At 39.2% G+C, this 17,356-nt stretch overlaps 2 protein-coding genes across 2 annotated transcripts; one reads left to right on the forward strand and one right to left on the reverse strand.

Annotated features, from left to right (window-relative positions):
* Positions 1-2,486: 2,486 nt before the first annotated feature.
* Positions 2,487-3,685, forward strand: LOC148877301 (uncharacterized). The gene is made up of 3 exons (XM_088984564.1): positions 2,487-3,082; positions 3,166-3,330; positions 3,469-3,685. Exons 1-3 carry the CDS (start codon positions 2,732-2,734, stop codon positions 3,520-3,522), a joined length of 570 nt encoding a protein of 189 aa, XP_088840690.1. The 5' UTR covers positions 2,487-2,731; the 3' UTR covers positions 3,523-3,685.
* Positions 3,686-13,079: 9,394 nt separating this feature from the next.
* Positions 13,080-13,866, reverse strand: LOC148877302 (WPP domain-containing protein 1-like). Its single transcript, XM_088984580.1, has one exon. The coding sequence runs from the start codon at positions 13,788-13,790 to the stop codon at positions 13,284-13,286; it is 507 nt and encodes a 168-aa protein (XP_088840706.1). The 5' UTR covers positions 13,791-13,866; the 3' UTR covers positions 13,080-13,283.
* Positions 13,867-17,356: the final 3,490 nt, after the last annotated feature.

Consider the following 17,356-nt stretch of genomic DNA (forward strand, 5'->3'; position numbering starts at 1 on the left):
AGGAGGAGGAAAAGATGGAGTTCTCTGAGGTCCCTTAGCTCCCGCCACCTACAAAGAGGAGGAAAAGATGGAGTTCTCGCAGGTCTCTCAGCTCCCGCCACCTACAAAGAGGAGGAAAAGGTGAAGTTCTCACAGGTCCCTCATCTCCCGCAGCCTACAAAGGAAAGAAGACCACCTCATGCTGAGGGCAATCTGATTGCGCCACACCAGGGAGCTCCAACATTCTCTAAGGCATCGGCCGCCTAGTAGGGAGTTCGCCACCAGGGAGTTTGCCACCAGGCAGTTTGCCCCCAGGCAGTTCGCCACCAAGGCAGTTCGCCACCAGGGAGTTCGCCACTAGGCAGTTCGCCCCCTAGGCAGTTCGCCACCAAGGCAGTTCGCCCCCAGGCAGTTCGCCACCAAGGCAGTTCGCCCCCAGGCAGTTCGCCACCAGGGAGTTCGCCACCAGGCAGTTCGCCCCCAGGCAGTTCGCCACCAGGCAGTTCGCCCCCAGGCAGTTCGCCCCCAAGCAGTTCGCCCCCAGGCAGTTCGCCACCAAGGCAGTTCGCCACCAAGGCAGTTCGCCCCCAGGCAGTTCGCCACCAAGCAGTTAGTCACCAAGCAGTTCTCCCCCAGGGAGTTCGCCACCAAGTAGCTCGTCACTAAGGCACGCCACCACCGGGTCGAATAACGAGGTACTTTGCCAAAAAATTTTACATCACAAAACATTGGTACGTGACTGAAAACGATTACATCACAACATATTATTGTAAATTATTTACTTTTTAAGCCTAAATGGTTTACTATTAATCAAATTAAATGTAATTATAGTAAATTAATGTAATTATGGTAAATTACATTATTTTTAATTAAAAGTAAACCATTTGTTGTTAATTAATGTAAAACCAGGTATAATTGAAGTTAACCAAGTGGTCCAGATCGGTGTGCATAGACTTAATAATTTTCCTAAATTAATTTAATAATTATTTATTGAGATAATAATAATGGATTGTTATTTACATAATTATGAAACAATTTATGATAGATTAATTTTCTAATTTATTTTTCCTAAATTTTTAATATTTATTTAGTTGAATAATAATAATAGATTATTATTTAAATAGTTAAAGAGTTTCCCTAAATTATTTGAAAATTGTTAACTATAATTAATGTAAATTATGCTAAACATTGAAACTTTGAACATTTATTAATAACCAAACTTTATTTAATAATGGATTGTTTATTAATTTTTGGTAGATTATTAAATTATTTAATATTTGTTAAATAATGGATTGTTTCTGAAACAATTATTTCATAATCTTTGGTAAAACATTTTTCCAGAAATATTTAATAATTTTCATAACTAATGGGTTATTATTTAAGAATAGGTTATTGAGCAATAGTGGAAGATGACATGAATATAGAGGAAACATAGAATTTCCCTTATTCCCCTTTCTTTGCTTGAAATCATGTCTATAGATATAAATATTGTTTGATTTAGAAAACCAAATCTTAATAAAGTATGACCCTATTTTTATGGGAAAATGAAGAAAATAGAGGTGAATTAAAAATAGAAGTGAAGGAGAGGATAAAACATACATTGACCTAATTAAGGAGAGAAGTTAGGTTGTTATAAAAAGTAAGGTCATGAATCATGGGGAAGAGAGAGAACTCAATGGGAAAGAAAAGCAATAAAGGAGAGGTGCTGAAATGACAAATTGGGAGTGATGGGAAAGGAAAGAGGAGAGAGAGTCAAGAATAATGCAGAGCCTACTGTCATTTTTTATTTTGAAGTCTGGGCATATTGGGAGTGGTGGACCGTCTTGCTATATTTATAGATAGATATAGAAGCATGGGGTTTAATCCAGGATATCTGCTTAGGACGATATGGGTTTGGATTTCGGGTTACTATTTGGGTTAGGTAGCGGTATTCCATTAATTAGTTGCTTTAAATAATTTGGATTTTCAATCAACTGCATAACTCTAATCAAATTGTGCGTGACGTGAACAAGTGGTAGGTAGGCAGTTTAAACTAAAGGGCGTTCAAAACTTATACGGGTTTAAGTGTGATTGGGTCGGGTAGGACCCGCTTTTTTATAGGTTATTAATTAACGGATGTGGGTGGTTTACCGGTTCCGTGGTTGGTGGGTGGGTTGCTATCCAACCCTACCGAACCCAACCTAACCCAATTGCGATCCCTATAGGCTATACCGCTGTAAAGGATAACCCCCCGTCAAGCCGCACGAAAAAACATTCATACCATTTGTAGAGGCCAGAATGGGTCTTTTACTGAGGTGAGTTGACCAACCAATGATCGGATTGACCAGTTGATCTGTTGGTCCAAAACTCTACATAGTTCAGCCGGTTCAACCTGATTTATTACACATTCTGTTGGTGGTTCAAAGCGAACTGCTTTGGGTTATTTTTCAGCTATTCCGGTCTGCTCAGTTTTAGGACTTTAGCAGTTGGGTTATGCACTTATGCAAGCTAAGCCTACAACAATGAGCAATCAAGGGAAATTATACAAATGCGTTCAAAGTGGCCCATTGATTTTCAACGCAAAATTGTTACGTCTCTTTCTGAGAGTTTCTGGTTTCCTCCTCTCGTTTTCGTTGGATCATGGATTAATTATAAATATTGCAGCCATCCAGGGACTTCAACCACTTTATTTCGACATTGGCTTGGTGAGTTTAGTCATTGGTGACAGACCCGGCAGAGCGACCGATCGATCAAAACTCAAAACTCAAAACCAATGGGCGGACACTGGGTGGTGAAGAAACCTAGCCGTAGCGACGAGGTGTTAGACGCTGATGAACAGCTGAGGATCGCCGAGGAGATCAGGGCTCACTTCGATTCCATAACACCCAAGCGGCCCATGAAACCCAACCGAAGCGAAACCGATATTACCACGATTACCACCACCGAGTCTGACCAGATCTCCACCTTTGAGGGGGATAACATCCCTGAACTCCACAAGTTTCTTTATCTTCAGTCACAATCCCTGCCCATCTCTGTAGAGGAGGGAGATTCTATAGTACAAGAGGAGTTTGTGGAGACCCAATACTACAAGGAGTTTAATTCTATCGACAAACAGCACCACACGGTAAGCATCAATCAGTTCATTCCATATTTGTTTTACCGATTCTCTGATCTGTTACGAGTTGGTTTTCTTCTGGGAGAGTGCAGATAGGAAGTGGGTTTATAAAGATGATGGGAGAAGGTGGAGATGGATATGGTCTTGGCATGCAAAGAAGCCATGATGGGGGAACAAGAAAGCCGATGACGAGGTTCAGAAGCAACCCTGCAACGAACGACTGGGTCCCAAGCTTTGAAGAAGAGCACCAACGAGAGGTAATTAATCTACGTCCTCCGATTTTTTTTTTTTCTTTTCTTTTTAATCTAGACTAGACCAGATATGAAAGCCGCATGCAGGTTTTGCTTTCACATCCTAAATTATTCCTGTACCTCTGACTTACTTCCTATTACCAGGTAACCTTCATCTCTTCCAAGCCCAGTCGGAGCGAAAGTTTGGTAGATGGTTGAGACCTATTGGGAAGACAAAGAAGAGTGTAATAGATTATTTTATTTTAATTTGATAAGCAATTGTAATTGACTAATTTATCCCTGTACACTGTGCTCAATCTCCCATGGAAGATATAGGGATAAGAACAAAACGAGAGAATAAATCAAATGCTTCATGCACCAACCCACAATTCCACCAACTTGCACGGCTCTATAATCTACGCGTTCTTTATTGTTTTTAATAAATATATCATATAATTTGATGGAATATTATTTTCTTTTGAAGTTTCAGTTTGATGGAATCGTTTATCAAATGGAAAAGAAAATTTATCAACTACACGGTAAAAAAGAAAGGGTAAATAGTGTTTTATTTGGTAAGGTTCTCGCGCATCCTTTGAAGTTCCAATTAAATTTATGGCATGTGGTCTGGACCAAAAATAAATAAACAAGAAGAAAACCTACATCTGCTACTTAATCGACAGTGAAGTGAAAAAGTTACAATAAGCGGTTTATACTTACTGAAACTCCCAGGATGTCAAAATGATGAAACTGTGGAGTATCAAATCCAATTTTGACATCCTGAACATGAATAAAGGGGGCCAAATAAAAAAAAAAAAAAATTAGAGAGATCCCCAGTCAAAAGTCGAAGCCTTACAATAATATTTCCAGTAATTTAGCCGCTCTTTCCCACTAATGGCATTCAAATTATCTATTTATCTAGTATCAAGAAGAAATCCTTTAAACCTTTATCCCCTATTATTTGATTTAAAATTAAATGTAAATTTTAATATATTAAACTTAGAATGAAACGTCTGTTAATCTCACTTGCGCATGCAAGATTCATCCATGTTGCGATGCTGATATGGCAGGAAGATTTGTAGGATCGATGTGCAGGAGATCCGGACTCGTTGAAAAATGCCCATGTGGCAGCAATCAGCAACAGTTCCATACAAAAAGAAAAAAAAATCTTCTCAGAAAACGGTATACCAATACAACACTATTTTCTCAAAAAACACCCAGTTGACTTCTTAATCAGAAATCAGCTCTTACTCTTAACAAAACTCGCGTAGAAAAGAGCTTAATAGCTCAGAAGGATCTGATAATCTCATACCCAAAAAGCTATCAAACTCTGGCCCAATCTGATGACTGATCCTCAACGCTTAATCTGCCACTAACACTTGTTACTACGGTTGCTTTCCATACCACTCTGTCCGCGCAATGTTTTGAATCCACCTCAACCCACCAAATACTGACACGGGGTTGAAACATGAATGGAATAATATTAGCACCATATAATGAATATAAAGAAACAGGATTCATGTCTCCGACCCCGAAATATAGTCGGATCAGGGTTTATCGGCTTAGATGATAATTGAACAGAGAAACATCTTTCGCTTTTTCTTTCTTTCTTTCCTTTCTTTTATGTGCGTATGAGTGTGGGGGGTGGGGGAGAGGGTTAACAAAACAGGTAACTCAGAACGCATACTCCCTCTAGGCTCTAGAACCACCACAAATTATGCCATCAACTCTCCCCAAGAAACCACCAATAATCAACATCTGTCTCCATATGACTTCTACACTTCCTGTATCATTTTCTTCTCCAGATTAAATGTGGAGGGCAACCTTTTCGTCTTGGATGTTAACACCATCTAAAACATACGACTCAGGCAACTCATAAGTTTCTCAAATGTCATCTGTTCTATTCTTTCTTTGAAAAAATTTATCTTCCCAAGGAATCGACTTTCCCTATCCTGGTTCCAGCCCTAAGTCAGAAATGCAGCTTGGATCAAAATTTAATATGGAGAGCATATTAAGTAAATACCATGACCACAAGTCCCAAGCTTTCCAACCATTTCTGGATGGGCAAGCCTACATAGGTTGACGTGGAAGAGATGGCACGACAAATGACACCCACCAGATGTCATGTGAAAGAGAAACTCCAGGGTGGATTTGAGTTGAACCTAGCCGAATACTTGGCTATTTGAACTCGGCTTGCTGAAATTGTGTTAGGTTCAATCTCGATTCGAGCTAAAAACTTGAGCTCGACTTGGTTCAAGGCTCACAAGTTCAAACACAGCTCAACTGTAAGACAATTTTTTTTTCTAAAAAATAAAAATTATACATATAAAAAATGTTTTTATTTTACATACGAAAAAACAAGGATTATAAAAATTATTTATTATATATAGTAATATGTATATGTATATAATAAAAATTTATTTATTTATTATACTAGGCTTGATTAGGCTTGCAAGCCTCACAAGCCGAGTTTCATTGGGCTCAAGCTCGACTCGATTAGCAAACAAAGCCTATATATCAGGCTCGAGCTCGACTTGAAGCTCAGTTTAAACTGAGCCAAACTTGAATAGCTTGTGAAAAGCTTGTCTTGTGGCCACCCTTACCCTTTGCCAATCTATCAACCAGGAAAGGCGGGTAGCATCATACATCTGTATATGAACCTAAAAGCAATATCTGTATTTCCACTGCCTATTTTCTTCCAAGTCTCAACTGATTCTACCAGCCAAAAACACATAATGCAATTTGAAGTATTTTGTGATCGCATGACTCGGATATTTGACCACATACCAACAACCTATGAATTCACTTCCTACCACATAATACCAAGAAAGTAATCTGGTCAAAGACAGTAAGAGACAAGTGTTGCCAAAAAGATAGATGCTTCTTTCCAATATTTTTAAGCCAGAGTCAGCATCAATAGTACACTTGTGAACATTTTCACCAGGGTAACGAAACAACTTTTGAATCATCGATCTCCTAAAGAAGATAGGGGATGCAAAATGAAACAACCACCTAGAAAACAAAGATAAAAACTAAGTGTAGATTGTTGCTTCCGTGGTAATTGAGGCCCTTCAGAGGTGAGTGGTCTCTCTAAAGATTAATTGAGCACTATACCTTTGAGTTACTAAGGCCCAGTTGGGGAAGGAAGCTCCCTAAGGTAGGATGTCAAGGATAGAAGATTACCTCCACACCAGGCTATAATGCATTATTAGTCAAAAGTGTTTGCGACAATGTGATTCCGTGGTTCTTGACTAAGGTCCATGCTCCCTAGGCATCATATTACGAGGCCACAGCCTTGCTTTCTCGACTAAAATAGCTCTTTTTGATGGGTACCCAGATTGTGGCTGAAAGCTTTCAGATGGGTGCACAAATCTGTCAATGAAAGCAAGGGACCCAACCGCTCAGGCCCAGGATGATAAAAGGAAAATAAACCTTGAAGAATGAAAGCAAAGTTATAACAAATCCTCTAATGACATTTTTTTTTGTTATTGTTTAGGTTATGTAACTTTTTTGGGGAGCCGATTTCCAATTCTTGATTACTCAAGGTTAGCATTGAAATGCTAAAAGTGTTTTCAGAATTTAGAAGTAGGTCCATCACTTGTAGCCCAGGTTTTGGGGGTTATCAGATGGTGTTTCCCAGTTATCTCAAACTCATGTTGACCAGTGCAAGGAGATAATGCCATCAGAAGATTAAAAACCCAGGAAAACCCATAGTAGAATAGATACAGTGACACAATATAGCCAGATGATGGAATAACAAGAAACAAGTTTCTTATTAAGCTATCTTAAGAATGTGCACAAGGTGGAAGAAACAAGAAACAAGTTTTCAGAATTTAGAAGTAGGTCCATCACTTGTAGCCCAGGTTTTGGTGGTCATCAGATGGTGTTTCCCAGTTATCTCAAACTCATGTTGACCAGTGCAAGGATATAATGCCATCAGAAGATTAAAAACCCAGGAAAACCCATAATAGAATAGATACAGTGACACAATATAGTCAGATGATGGAATAACAAGAAACAAGTTTCTTATTAAGCTATCTTAAGAATGTACACAAGGTGGAAGATTTTCTTGTCCCAACCCTTGGGAAGAACTCTGGTGTATGCCTCTTGAACTTTAAGAAACATAAATGTGCTACCCTAAATTGAAGTACCCTATGAGGAAACTTTATTCACTCATAACAGCAAACTTTTGTAGCCACACACACAATGAGCAAATGATTCATGAAATGTACCTTTTGAAGGGTCAAATACAAGGTGTGTAATTGAAATGAGCTACCAGGCACCCAGTTGCAACAAAACGAATAAGCCAAATATAAAGTAATATTGATCATGATGAATGCAAACCGCAAAATATACTCAGCCAGGAATGCTCTTCTTCAAATCAACTGAACCCAAGAACTCATATAAAAGGTCAAATGCATTAGGGATAATCATGATGGACCATTGGCAACAACTCATAATCAAAGCCTACTAAATATGCAAAACATGAGATTGGTAGGGACCCTTAGGCCTTATCCCACCCTTCAAAGAAAACCATATGTCGTTCAAGCTAAAAAAGCATGCATAATCTAATACAAAATCACTTAAAGATGAAAGAAGCACTATTTTTTTTTTGATGGTTCAGCCGTGCCTTTCAAGAACTTCCTGTCCTTGTCATAAACTCAAATTTATTCTTTCTTCTCACCTCGAATTTCCTCTGGTGTACAATTTTCTTTTCATTAATCAAATTTGTCCATTCATCCTCTCATGAAAATGTTCCTGGTTGTCCTTTTTTAGAAAGAGTAAAGAATAAATTCATTAAAAATAAAAAGAGTACCTCGTTGATTAACATTTATTTTTTCAAGAGTATTATTTTGTTGATTAACATTTATTCAGTTAGTTATTTCTTGAAGTCAAGAGTCAACAAAGCATTCAATGTAATGTTTATCACTGAAAAATTTGTCTAACTATTACTGGCAAAAATTCTCTTCTTCTATCATACCAACAAAGAGCATAATCATTCAGTAAATTTTGCAACATTAAGGAGATTCAAAGGAATTTGATCTTCACTCAAATGTCTATATTTCAACTCTTAATAACAACTGAAATTGTGAAATCAAATAAAAGGCATGTCTCAGATACATCCATAACAACCCCTTTTTGCTTATGAGATTACTTCCTCACATGGGTGTGATGCTATATGCAGCAAATGAACTGTAGTTCAACGAGAACTTCTGAACCATAGTTGACAGTTCCATAGTCAAGTGCTATGATGCTATTTGAATGTCCTGGCCAACATTCTCATTGAGGAAAAAACCTTAGGCAAAGAATTCCCACCTTGCTTAAGAGATTTCTTGATTAAACCAGAATTTGGTGAATGCAATATGAAGGCATTATATAGTGTAACCATAAGGGCGACACAAATGTATTTTATTACTTATAAAAAAAATGTAAATGCATCTTAGCTACCATATTCTTTGGCACACCATCCAAATAATAAAGACAAATTGTTGTAAAACATTCTTTTGAGAAATGTTGTAAAACATATTTGTTTCACTCCACAAGGACTTGTCCATCAAGAGGGTGCACACAAATTGATAAGCTAAGTCAACTCTACATGCCAGGAATTAAGCCAATATTGCCCTTCAGCAAAATCAACACAATAATTTGCAACAAGAGAACTACCATGCAGGTTATCTCAGCATAACTAAGACCTTGTAAAGAAAAAATCTATCCCAAATTAGTCGGTTTCCACTTAGATTTGAAACCCTGAAGGCGCTTAAAATAAGGTACTCCAGTAAGCATTCCCACCTCTTTTGATGCCCAAGAGTTAACCTTAGCTCCTAAAATATCTATTCAATAATCATCTATTGGATCTAGTTTGGATTTCTGAGGACTAGTTCTAAATTCCATGCCAATTCACAGGGATAATATTTTCAATACCATTATGCTGAAACCCAAATATGATACCCAAACCAAAGGGGTCTATCCATGTCGATACTTGTAACGAATTTCCTTGCAACATGCTGATGCTGCTCAAGCTGAAATCAGCAAAAAATGTTGGCATCTAGACCTCTTAGACAATGTGTTATTATAAATAACAGAATGAAAAGAAGTATTTTTTTTATCAGTAACAGAGGATTCTCGTTAATAAATCAATAAAACAGTTAAATACAATGGTGGGAGAGGTAAATTCTCTTAACTCTCCTCCAAAAGAAAATTACAATGTAGCCCAAAACTATTGGCTTCTTCCCACCCCCTGTTTGGCCAACTGGAGACACACTCCCATTCCTTGTGTTAACCACTCATATTGCCTTTTGTTCATTAATGGATGTCCATAACCCATCATTTGCCTTCTCTATCCAGCCAATTACTACTTGTGAATCCCTTTCAATGATCAACCTGTTTATATTTAGCTCCTTAGCCCTTTTCACCCCTTCTAACAAAGCCAGAGTTTATGCTCTCAAAGAATCTCCAAACCCAATTGGACCTGAAAAAAGAGCTATTACTGACCCTGTCTCCAATCTGAAAACACCACAACCCCTGATGGCCCTGGATTTCCTTCACTGCTCCCATCAAAGTTGAGCTTGATAAAGCCCTCCACTGGGGGATGCCGTGAAGGATGAACAATGATTCTGCTTGGAGCTAAGGCTGCCATTTCCTGCCAGTTGTTCACAATGGTCTCTATAGGAATATCATCAAATAAACTCACTGTCTTTACCCACTGTGCCACCCTCAAAGTAATCACTTCTATAATTGTATTTTTGCTTCTTTCTTTTTCGGCAAATATTCTTTGGTTACTTTCCTCCCAAATTATCCAACAAACCACTGCCTTGGTGCACCTCCGCATGATTCTTCCCCTTTTTTTGATCCGGCTACCAACTGAATGGAAGAAGAGGCTTTAAGTCTTGCAGCCTTGCAGGTGGAGTCCACCTACAACCAAATAAAGAGAGAAACCACTCCCACGTAGAAGAAGCAAAGGGGCAGGATATTAGTAAGTGAAAGCAAGACGCACCATTGGCTTTACAAATGGTACACCATTGCGGGAAAAAGTACCAAAAAGGCTTCTTTCTTTGAATTTGATCACAAGTATTAATTCTTTCCAGAGCTATTTCTCAGCACAGTGCTCCAACCTTAGGAAGGACCGGTCTCCCCCACACTTCTTTATATGGAAAGTGATTGGTAGGAGTAGAAGTAGGTTGTGTTAGGATATTGAAAAAAGAGGCACAAGTGAAGGAGCCCAAAGAGGTAAGGGTCCAAATCCGAGAATCCACCCTAGAAGGGTCCAAGAAAACCTTCTGAAGTATCTAAACCAAAGACCACACCATTTCCATCTTTGACTCTCTATGACCTCGTCTAAACCCCAAATCCCAATTAAGCTCAGGCCCTTGACCAATGAAGGAAATAAAGGTAAAAGGCAAGCTTATTTTTGTTCGTAGAAAGGGAGAATAAGGAAGGGAATTGGTCTTTAAGTGATACCTCCCCCACCCAAACATGTTCCCCAAATCTCACCGAATTTCTAGAGCACAAGTATACCTGAGAAATGGTAGAAAACAAGGATGGCATGGATAGCTTTCCAAGGAGTCGCAGTAATTGCTCAGGCCAAAATTTCAGTGTCACAGCCATCGGCCATCAGCCCATGTATGCTCTTAATCACCTTTGTCCACAGTTTTTCTTGATCGACCGGGAATCTCCACAACCATTTTCCCAACAAAGCCATATTTCACTTTTGAATTTTCCCAATTCCTAGGCCCCCTGAATCCTTGCTTTTACTTATCACTTCCCATCTAACCCTATGATCCCTCTTTTCCTCTTCAGGCTCCCACAAAAATAAGTATATCAAAACTTATTTCATTTTTTTTATTGGAAACGGTAACTTTCATTAAGGATATTAAATAAACATCTTACACTATCAACCACTCAGACAAAGAGTGTTGACCCCAAAATAGCATCAAGGATTACAGTACAGCCGAAAATAAGTTTTCCTTGAAAGTCCCCTGTTTTGCCAAACTATCTGCCACAGAGTTTGCTGATCTCCTTACCCATTTGAATGTTCCTCCAACTTCCCTTGCCAAGCAGATTATTTCCCTTATTTTCTATCTAAACTTCCATACACCTAATTTCTTTGTTTACAGCCACCCTATTAACAATTTAGAGTCTCCTTCCACCTCCAAGTTCTGAAATTCCCATTGCTTAGCAAATCTCAGGCCTTGTAGGAGAGCCAAAATTTCAGCTCTCAAAGAGTCTCCCACTCCTATGGGACCAGAGTATAGTGCCACCATTCTGCCCTCCCCATCCCTAAAGACTCCCCCAGCTCCCGAGGGTCCTGGATTACCCATGGAGCTTCCATCAAAATTTAATTTTACCCTTTGTTGTGTTATTGGTGTCCAAGAGGGCTGCATGACAGATTTATCAAAAAAAAAAAAAAAAGAGGGCTGCGTGACAGGTTGTCTAGTTGAAGAGTTTGCCACTGCTGACCAGCCCCTTTGTATATCATCCACTGAATATCCATGTGCTTTCTATTTCTAGAGGTTGATGCGCCAAGAAATCATGCATACCTAAACTTTTGGATTCTACTCCATAGGAAAGAGGTAAAATAACTATGTAAATAAATAAGCATGCTCAAGACATTTTAAACTTTGGTTTTAAACTACATAATCTTCACCAAAATCTCAATCCAAAATAAAAAAGAAAAGAACTTCAGAATACAAAAAAGGAAAAAAAGACTTTATTCTCCTCATTGTTACTTTCTAACTTTTTAGATAAATAAAAAATTATTAACAAAAAGATGAGAGAATAGAGTACATCAATGGAGATAAGATATAACCCACAAAAAAGAAAAAATCAACCCCCACAAAACCAACTTCACTTCTCAGAAAGGCAAGAACCTTTGGACACAACATTCTACCCCAACCAAAGCTTTAGAAAAACTATTCCTTACAATAGAAACCTCATATCTTCACCTAAATTCCCAATACCAAACTCTTACCATCAACTCAAACCCAACTCACCTTTCCAAACCACATTTCTCATCAAGTCTTTCCCAGTTTCCACCTCTCCTTCCTCAATCACTTTTCATCTCAAATTGACTCCATTTTCTTCAAGTTCTCTAAATGCTCTTCTTGCAAAATCCTCAACCCCAAGGACAAAAAATCCCAAAGTTTTGCTCACTTCTACCTCCTTAATAATCACCTCTTCTAATTCTATCACTCCCTGTACAGTGTGTGTTTCATCTACGAACACCTCCTCTTCTTGGGAATTTCCATCCAAAGCTTCTTCTCCTTCTTCTTCTTCCATATCTGTAAGAGGTTTTGTTCTATGTATTTTCTTTCTTTTATAAACTTGGGTATTTTCACTATCTTTGCTCACTTCTACCTCCTTATTAACCACTTCTCCTCTTTCTTTCCTTTCCCCCATTAATTCCTTTCCCTTCTCCTTCCCCACCAACTCCTTCCCTTCCTTCCTCCACCAAGTTTTCTTCTTGCGTCCCCTTCTGATTTTCTACCAATTCATCTTCAATACTCCCCCTCCCATTCTCAAATTTTCTACTCTTTCTTATTTTCCCCTACATCTATCATCTTTCCTAACTCCTTATTTTATCAGTCTCTGTTACTCTTGAATCAAAAGAGACAACTCTTCATTCTATAACGATATATTGACTCCTAATTACCCCCAAAAAGTGGAATTAAATCTTAAATTAAGGAAAAAAACCGTTAATGTTTAGATCCATGTTCTACATTAAGCAAAACAGGGACCAAAATAGCTGAATTAAGCACTTGAATTATTCACAGCCACCGATCTTTTCTTTTATATGTTTCCCAAACCATTATCTCCTTATTTATATTCATCCCTGAACTAAAAGGTCCACACAATCTATTAACTGTAGTAAAATATAAAAAGCCAAAGAGATCCATTACTTATACAAAGAGATCTCAACATAACATCAGTTCAATACCATGACTCCAATATCAATAAAGCCTAACACATAAAAGAACCAATAAGATTTACGAAGATTCGATTTTGGCAGGTGAAATTTCCTCACTGGTTGCGAGGGTAGCGGCCGGACCCTGCGAAGGGTTTTCGTTGGGAGAAGCAGCGGTGGCTCTGCATTTCACGGCTTCGAGCATTCTCTTGCTGATGTCTTTGGAGTATACCTGAAGAATCTCAACCCCATCGTCATCGGCAGTTTTAGGGGTGGAGGAATGGGCGGCCACGGCGGTGGAGAAGGCATCTTCTTCAATGGAACGAGCAATGGAAGCGGCTTCCTCAGAGGGTACACAGCCGTAGCGCTTGGAGAGCATAGAAGGGGCAGATAGGGTTTCTACCAAGCGGCTGATGATAGCTTCTCGGGTGCGCTGGGTTGGAGGCCAAATGCTTAAGGAGATATTCATCTTATCTGGTTTCTTGACCATCTCACTCTCTTGATGTTGTTGCTGTTGGACTTCTTCAGATTCCACGGCCATTTGAGTCGCCTCTTCCGTCACTCCGTTCTCTTCTTCCTTTTCGCTCATCGCAGATGCATATGACCCAACAAATGCTATATGCTTTGCAGACTTTAACCTAAACTTTTGAGGGTAGTGTCTATTTAGTACCGGAACTTTCATACATGTCAGTGGAGTACCCAACTAGACCTGTTCATGGGCCGGGTGGCCCGACGGGCCGGCCCGGTCCTCAGACGGGCTTGAACAGGTATATAGGCTTGCAGGTTTAACCTCGGGCCAAAAAGCCCGGCCTGCAATAAATTCGAGCCAGGCTCGGGATTTTCTAAAATAGCCCGGCCCGATCTATAAATAAACCTAGAAAACCTAGTTGAATACCCCTCTTTTTTTCACATTTTTCCCTTCTTTTTCCAACCAAATTCTTCTTCTCCGCATCCTCTTTCCCTTCTTTATATATATATTTTTAATATAAATAAATTTTGAATTTATATATATTTTTAATGTAAATAAATTCTGATTTATATTGTTTATTGAATAGGGAAAATTTCTAATTTTTTTATTAGGTCGATTTTCAGGCTTCGGGCTTTTTATTAGGGTCGGGCTCGGGCCCAAGTTGTAGGCCCGTTGGTCAGGCCGGGCTCGAGCTTGGGCCTAGCATATTTCTGTTAATGAATAGTAAAAACCCGGCCCGGATCGGCCCATGAACAGGTCTATACCTAACTTAATGCAGTTAATCGACCGTCAATTATTTATTGAAATTGTCAAAACTATCCTTGAAAACAAGATACTATAGATTGAACTGGGTTAAGGTGTTTGAGATTCTACACTAATGAAGTCATTCTCTTCTACGTTTAGATCCGAAATACAATCTTGTTCAATTATTTCTTTACTTTTAGTTATTCTTTTTTTCTATCATATCTTATGTTTTTTCTTTCTTTTTCTTTAAAGATAATTGGTTCGGTCTCAAGGTAGAAGACAATGAACTATGCCTTCTTTTGAAGGGTAGTTTTAACATGGACGCCCAAAGATTGCGGAATAATGGGGCGAATTTCAAAAATTTTCTTTCCCTTCAACTGGGAATCGCATTCCCTATTTAGAAATCATATTTTCAAGAACCATTCTTGAACCATAAACTGGACCAGATCTGAACCAAAAGAAGTAGGAAGGGATTATACCTAATACGGAGAAACAATATCTCCCAATGGAGGTATTCACGCCCAAGGAAGGATCCAAAATCTGCTCCCATTGAAGATGGCGCAGTGCAGGGTGGAGCAGAGTCAGCAGTGTTCTTCCAAAAGAACTTGACCCTTCGCAAGAATCAACAGGATGGTTTGTGAATACAGTTCCAATCAATCTTTTCCCCAAAAGATTGAGATCAAGATCAAATCTTGATTACTCCTATAGAAAGTAGGAGATCAAACTGTTGGAGGCGGCGGCTACAGGAAGGAGGCGGCAAGAGAGTATTCGTAGGGTGCAAAATTCTCTTTTCTTGTGATCTCAGCTCTGAAGACAAGAATGTGTTGGTTGCATATCTTAAAGGATGCCGCCCCCTCCTCCTTTTATAATCTTAAAGGGATCAGCTCATAATCCCATTAGGAGTTGGTGATTCAAATCATATTTGGATTAGAAGTCCCTTTAAGTGATAAGGGATAACCCTTATCTTATCTGCATATTAGATCAAATCAGCCATCTCCTAATCTAATTAGGGGGCTTCTAGATCTAAATCTTATTTAGATCTTGGACTTTCTAAGTAGATAGTGTTTGGGCCCAATCCTATCAGTTGATCCATCTCAGAATTCGCCCCTTTAAGTGACTAATCAAATTAGTCCAATTCGAAATGGGCTTAAGGCCCATTTAAGGTTATGTATTCACTTAGCCTTCCAAACTGTTGCCCAGTTGGGCTTCCTTGTATGGCATGAGACCCAAACATTGATCTACACATCAACCACATGGGTTCGGCCCAACCTTTGTTACAAGGCCTGGCCGAATACACTGTTATGGACAGTGCACCCCTTGAAAACCATCTCATGGTCTCTATGGGTCCAACACTTACCCTAAGTGGTCTTTGGGCCAAACCACCTTGTAACACCCAGGGACTGTGGGCAGATGCAAGATAAGCCCATCAGGTATTATCCTCAATGGTCTTACACTTAACCTCTCAGCCCATAATGATTATACACTACCCGACAAGAGATGACATCTCCCTCGGCTGCAAGGAACAGTGTTGCACTCTCTACTTACATGGATCCTGGGAATTAAAACCTTTTGCAAATCATTTCAAAACCATTAAATATATACTTTTATATCTCATATAAAATATATTTTGCAAAACAAATCTCAACGATTGAAATCGATTGCCGGCAGTCTTGGTTTCCATTAGTGAGAGTGCATCCCTGATCATTACCTTTGTCTGACAAAGGGGCTGATCTTGTCACTATGATCACCCACTCAGATGAATTCTCAGACTGTCCCAACATACCCAGGTTTTGACCCCCGCTAAGGATCTCACTGATTGGTATATCAAAGATAGTCCAATCCGACACCTAGTGCAGTATCATAATCGAGTCTAGGGGTCGGGTGTAACTTTTCAGTTTTGCCCATCAATCTCCAAGGTCTAGGGCAATACTGGAAATCTGGTCCAGTTCATAGATTCAATTAATCCTACACTATACTCTAAGGTCTCACCCTGACAGCTAAGACAGGCCACCCCAATCGACTTGGTGGCACCACAGTGTCAGCCTTGTCAGGATAGGTCTCCCCAGACTGATCCACTGGCTGTGAACATTCTAAACTAACACAAGTCTCATTAAGTGTCCAGTTTAAGGGTATTACACAGAAACATACCAAGGGAACATGAATCAAATATGCACTTTTATTCATTTACAATAAACTCATAAAGTACATCATCTTGATTGAAGCTAAGGGCATACAAAACTGTCTAACACCACTGACACAGACAGATGGACATTTTGGCCCAAGAACCGTCTAGGCAACCAGTTATGTTTTACCCCAATCCCGAACCTTGGCCAAAAAACATTGAATTGATCAATGACCCATTGACCCAGGCAGTCGAACTATCGACCTATTGACCCGTTCAATGGTTTGACAATTTATTTATTTATTTTTAATTGGGAACTGTCTAAGAAACTAGTTCTATTTTTTCCCAATCCCGATCCCTAGCCAAAAACTATTGAATCGGTCAATGGCCCATTGACCCGGGCTGTCAAACTATCAACCCATTCAAGGGTTTTTGCCCGTTTTTTATTTTGTTTTTAATTTTGTTGTTAGAACGGGCTGTCTGTTCGAACCAGACAGTCAGACCATCAACCCAAAACTAGTAGCCAGAACTGTTCCATTTTTGGGTCGCATGAGTCACACACTTGAATGACATAACACGTATGATACTGTTTAATGGACCTCACACACTCAATTTTTTGCCTATAATTTTTGTTGTCAGAATGGGCCATCTATTCGAACCGGACGATCAAACCACCAATTTTTTTAATTGGGAACCATCTAAGCAACCGGTTCCATTTTACCCAAATCCCGGTCCCTAGCCAAAACCCGTTGAATTGGTGAACGACCCATTGACCCTAGTGGTCAAACAATTGACTTGTTGACCCGTTCAATGGTTTTTG

The sequence above is a fragment of the Nelumbo lutea genome, chromosome 1 (assembly GCF_056320005.1).
Source record: "Nelumbo lutea isolate HS-2025 chromosome 1, American lotus-T2T, whole genome shotgun sequence".
Classification (NCBI taxonomy): domain Eukaryota; kingdom Viridiplantae; phylum Streptophyta; class Magnoliopsida; order Proteales; family Nelumbonaceae; genus Nelumbo; species Nelumbo lutea.

What these genes read in the sequence shown, in the direction of transcription:
- LOC148877302 (XM_088984580.1), bottom strand. Translation starts at nt 13,790, where the DNA reads ATGAGCGAAAAGGAAGAAGAGAACGGAGTGACGGAAGAGGCGACTCAA.
- LOC148877301 (XM_088984564.1), top strand. Translation starts at nt 2,732, where the DNA reads ATGGGCGGACACTGGGTGGTGAAGAAACCTAGCCGTAGCGACGAGGTG. An exon ending in TCGACAAACAGCACCACACG is followed by an intron (nt 3,083 to 3,165) that starts GTAAGCATCAAT and finishes GGGAGAGTGCAG; the next exon opens with ATAGGAAGTGGGTTTATAAA. An exon ending in AAGAAGAGCACCAACGAGAG is followed by an intron (nt 3,331 to 3,468) that starts GTAATTAATCTA and finishes TCCTATTACCAG; the next exon opens with GTAACCTTCATCTCTTCCAA.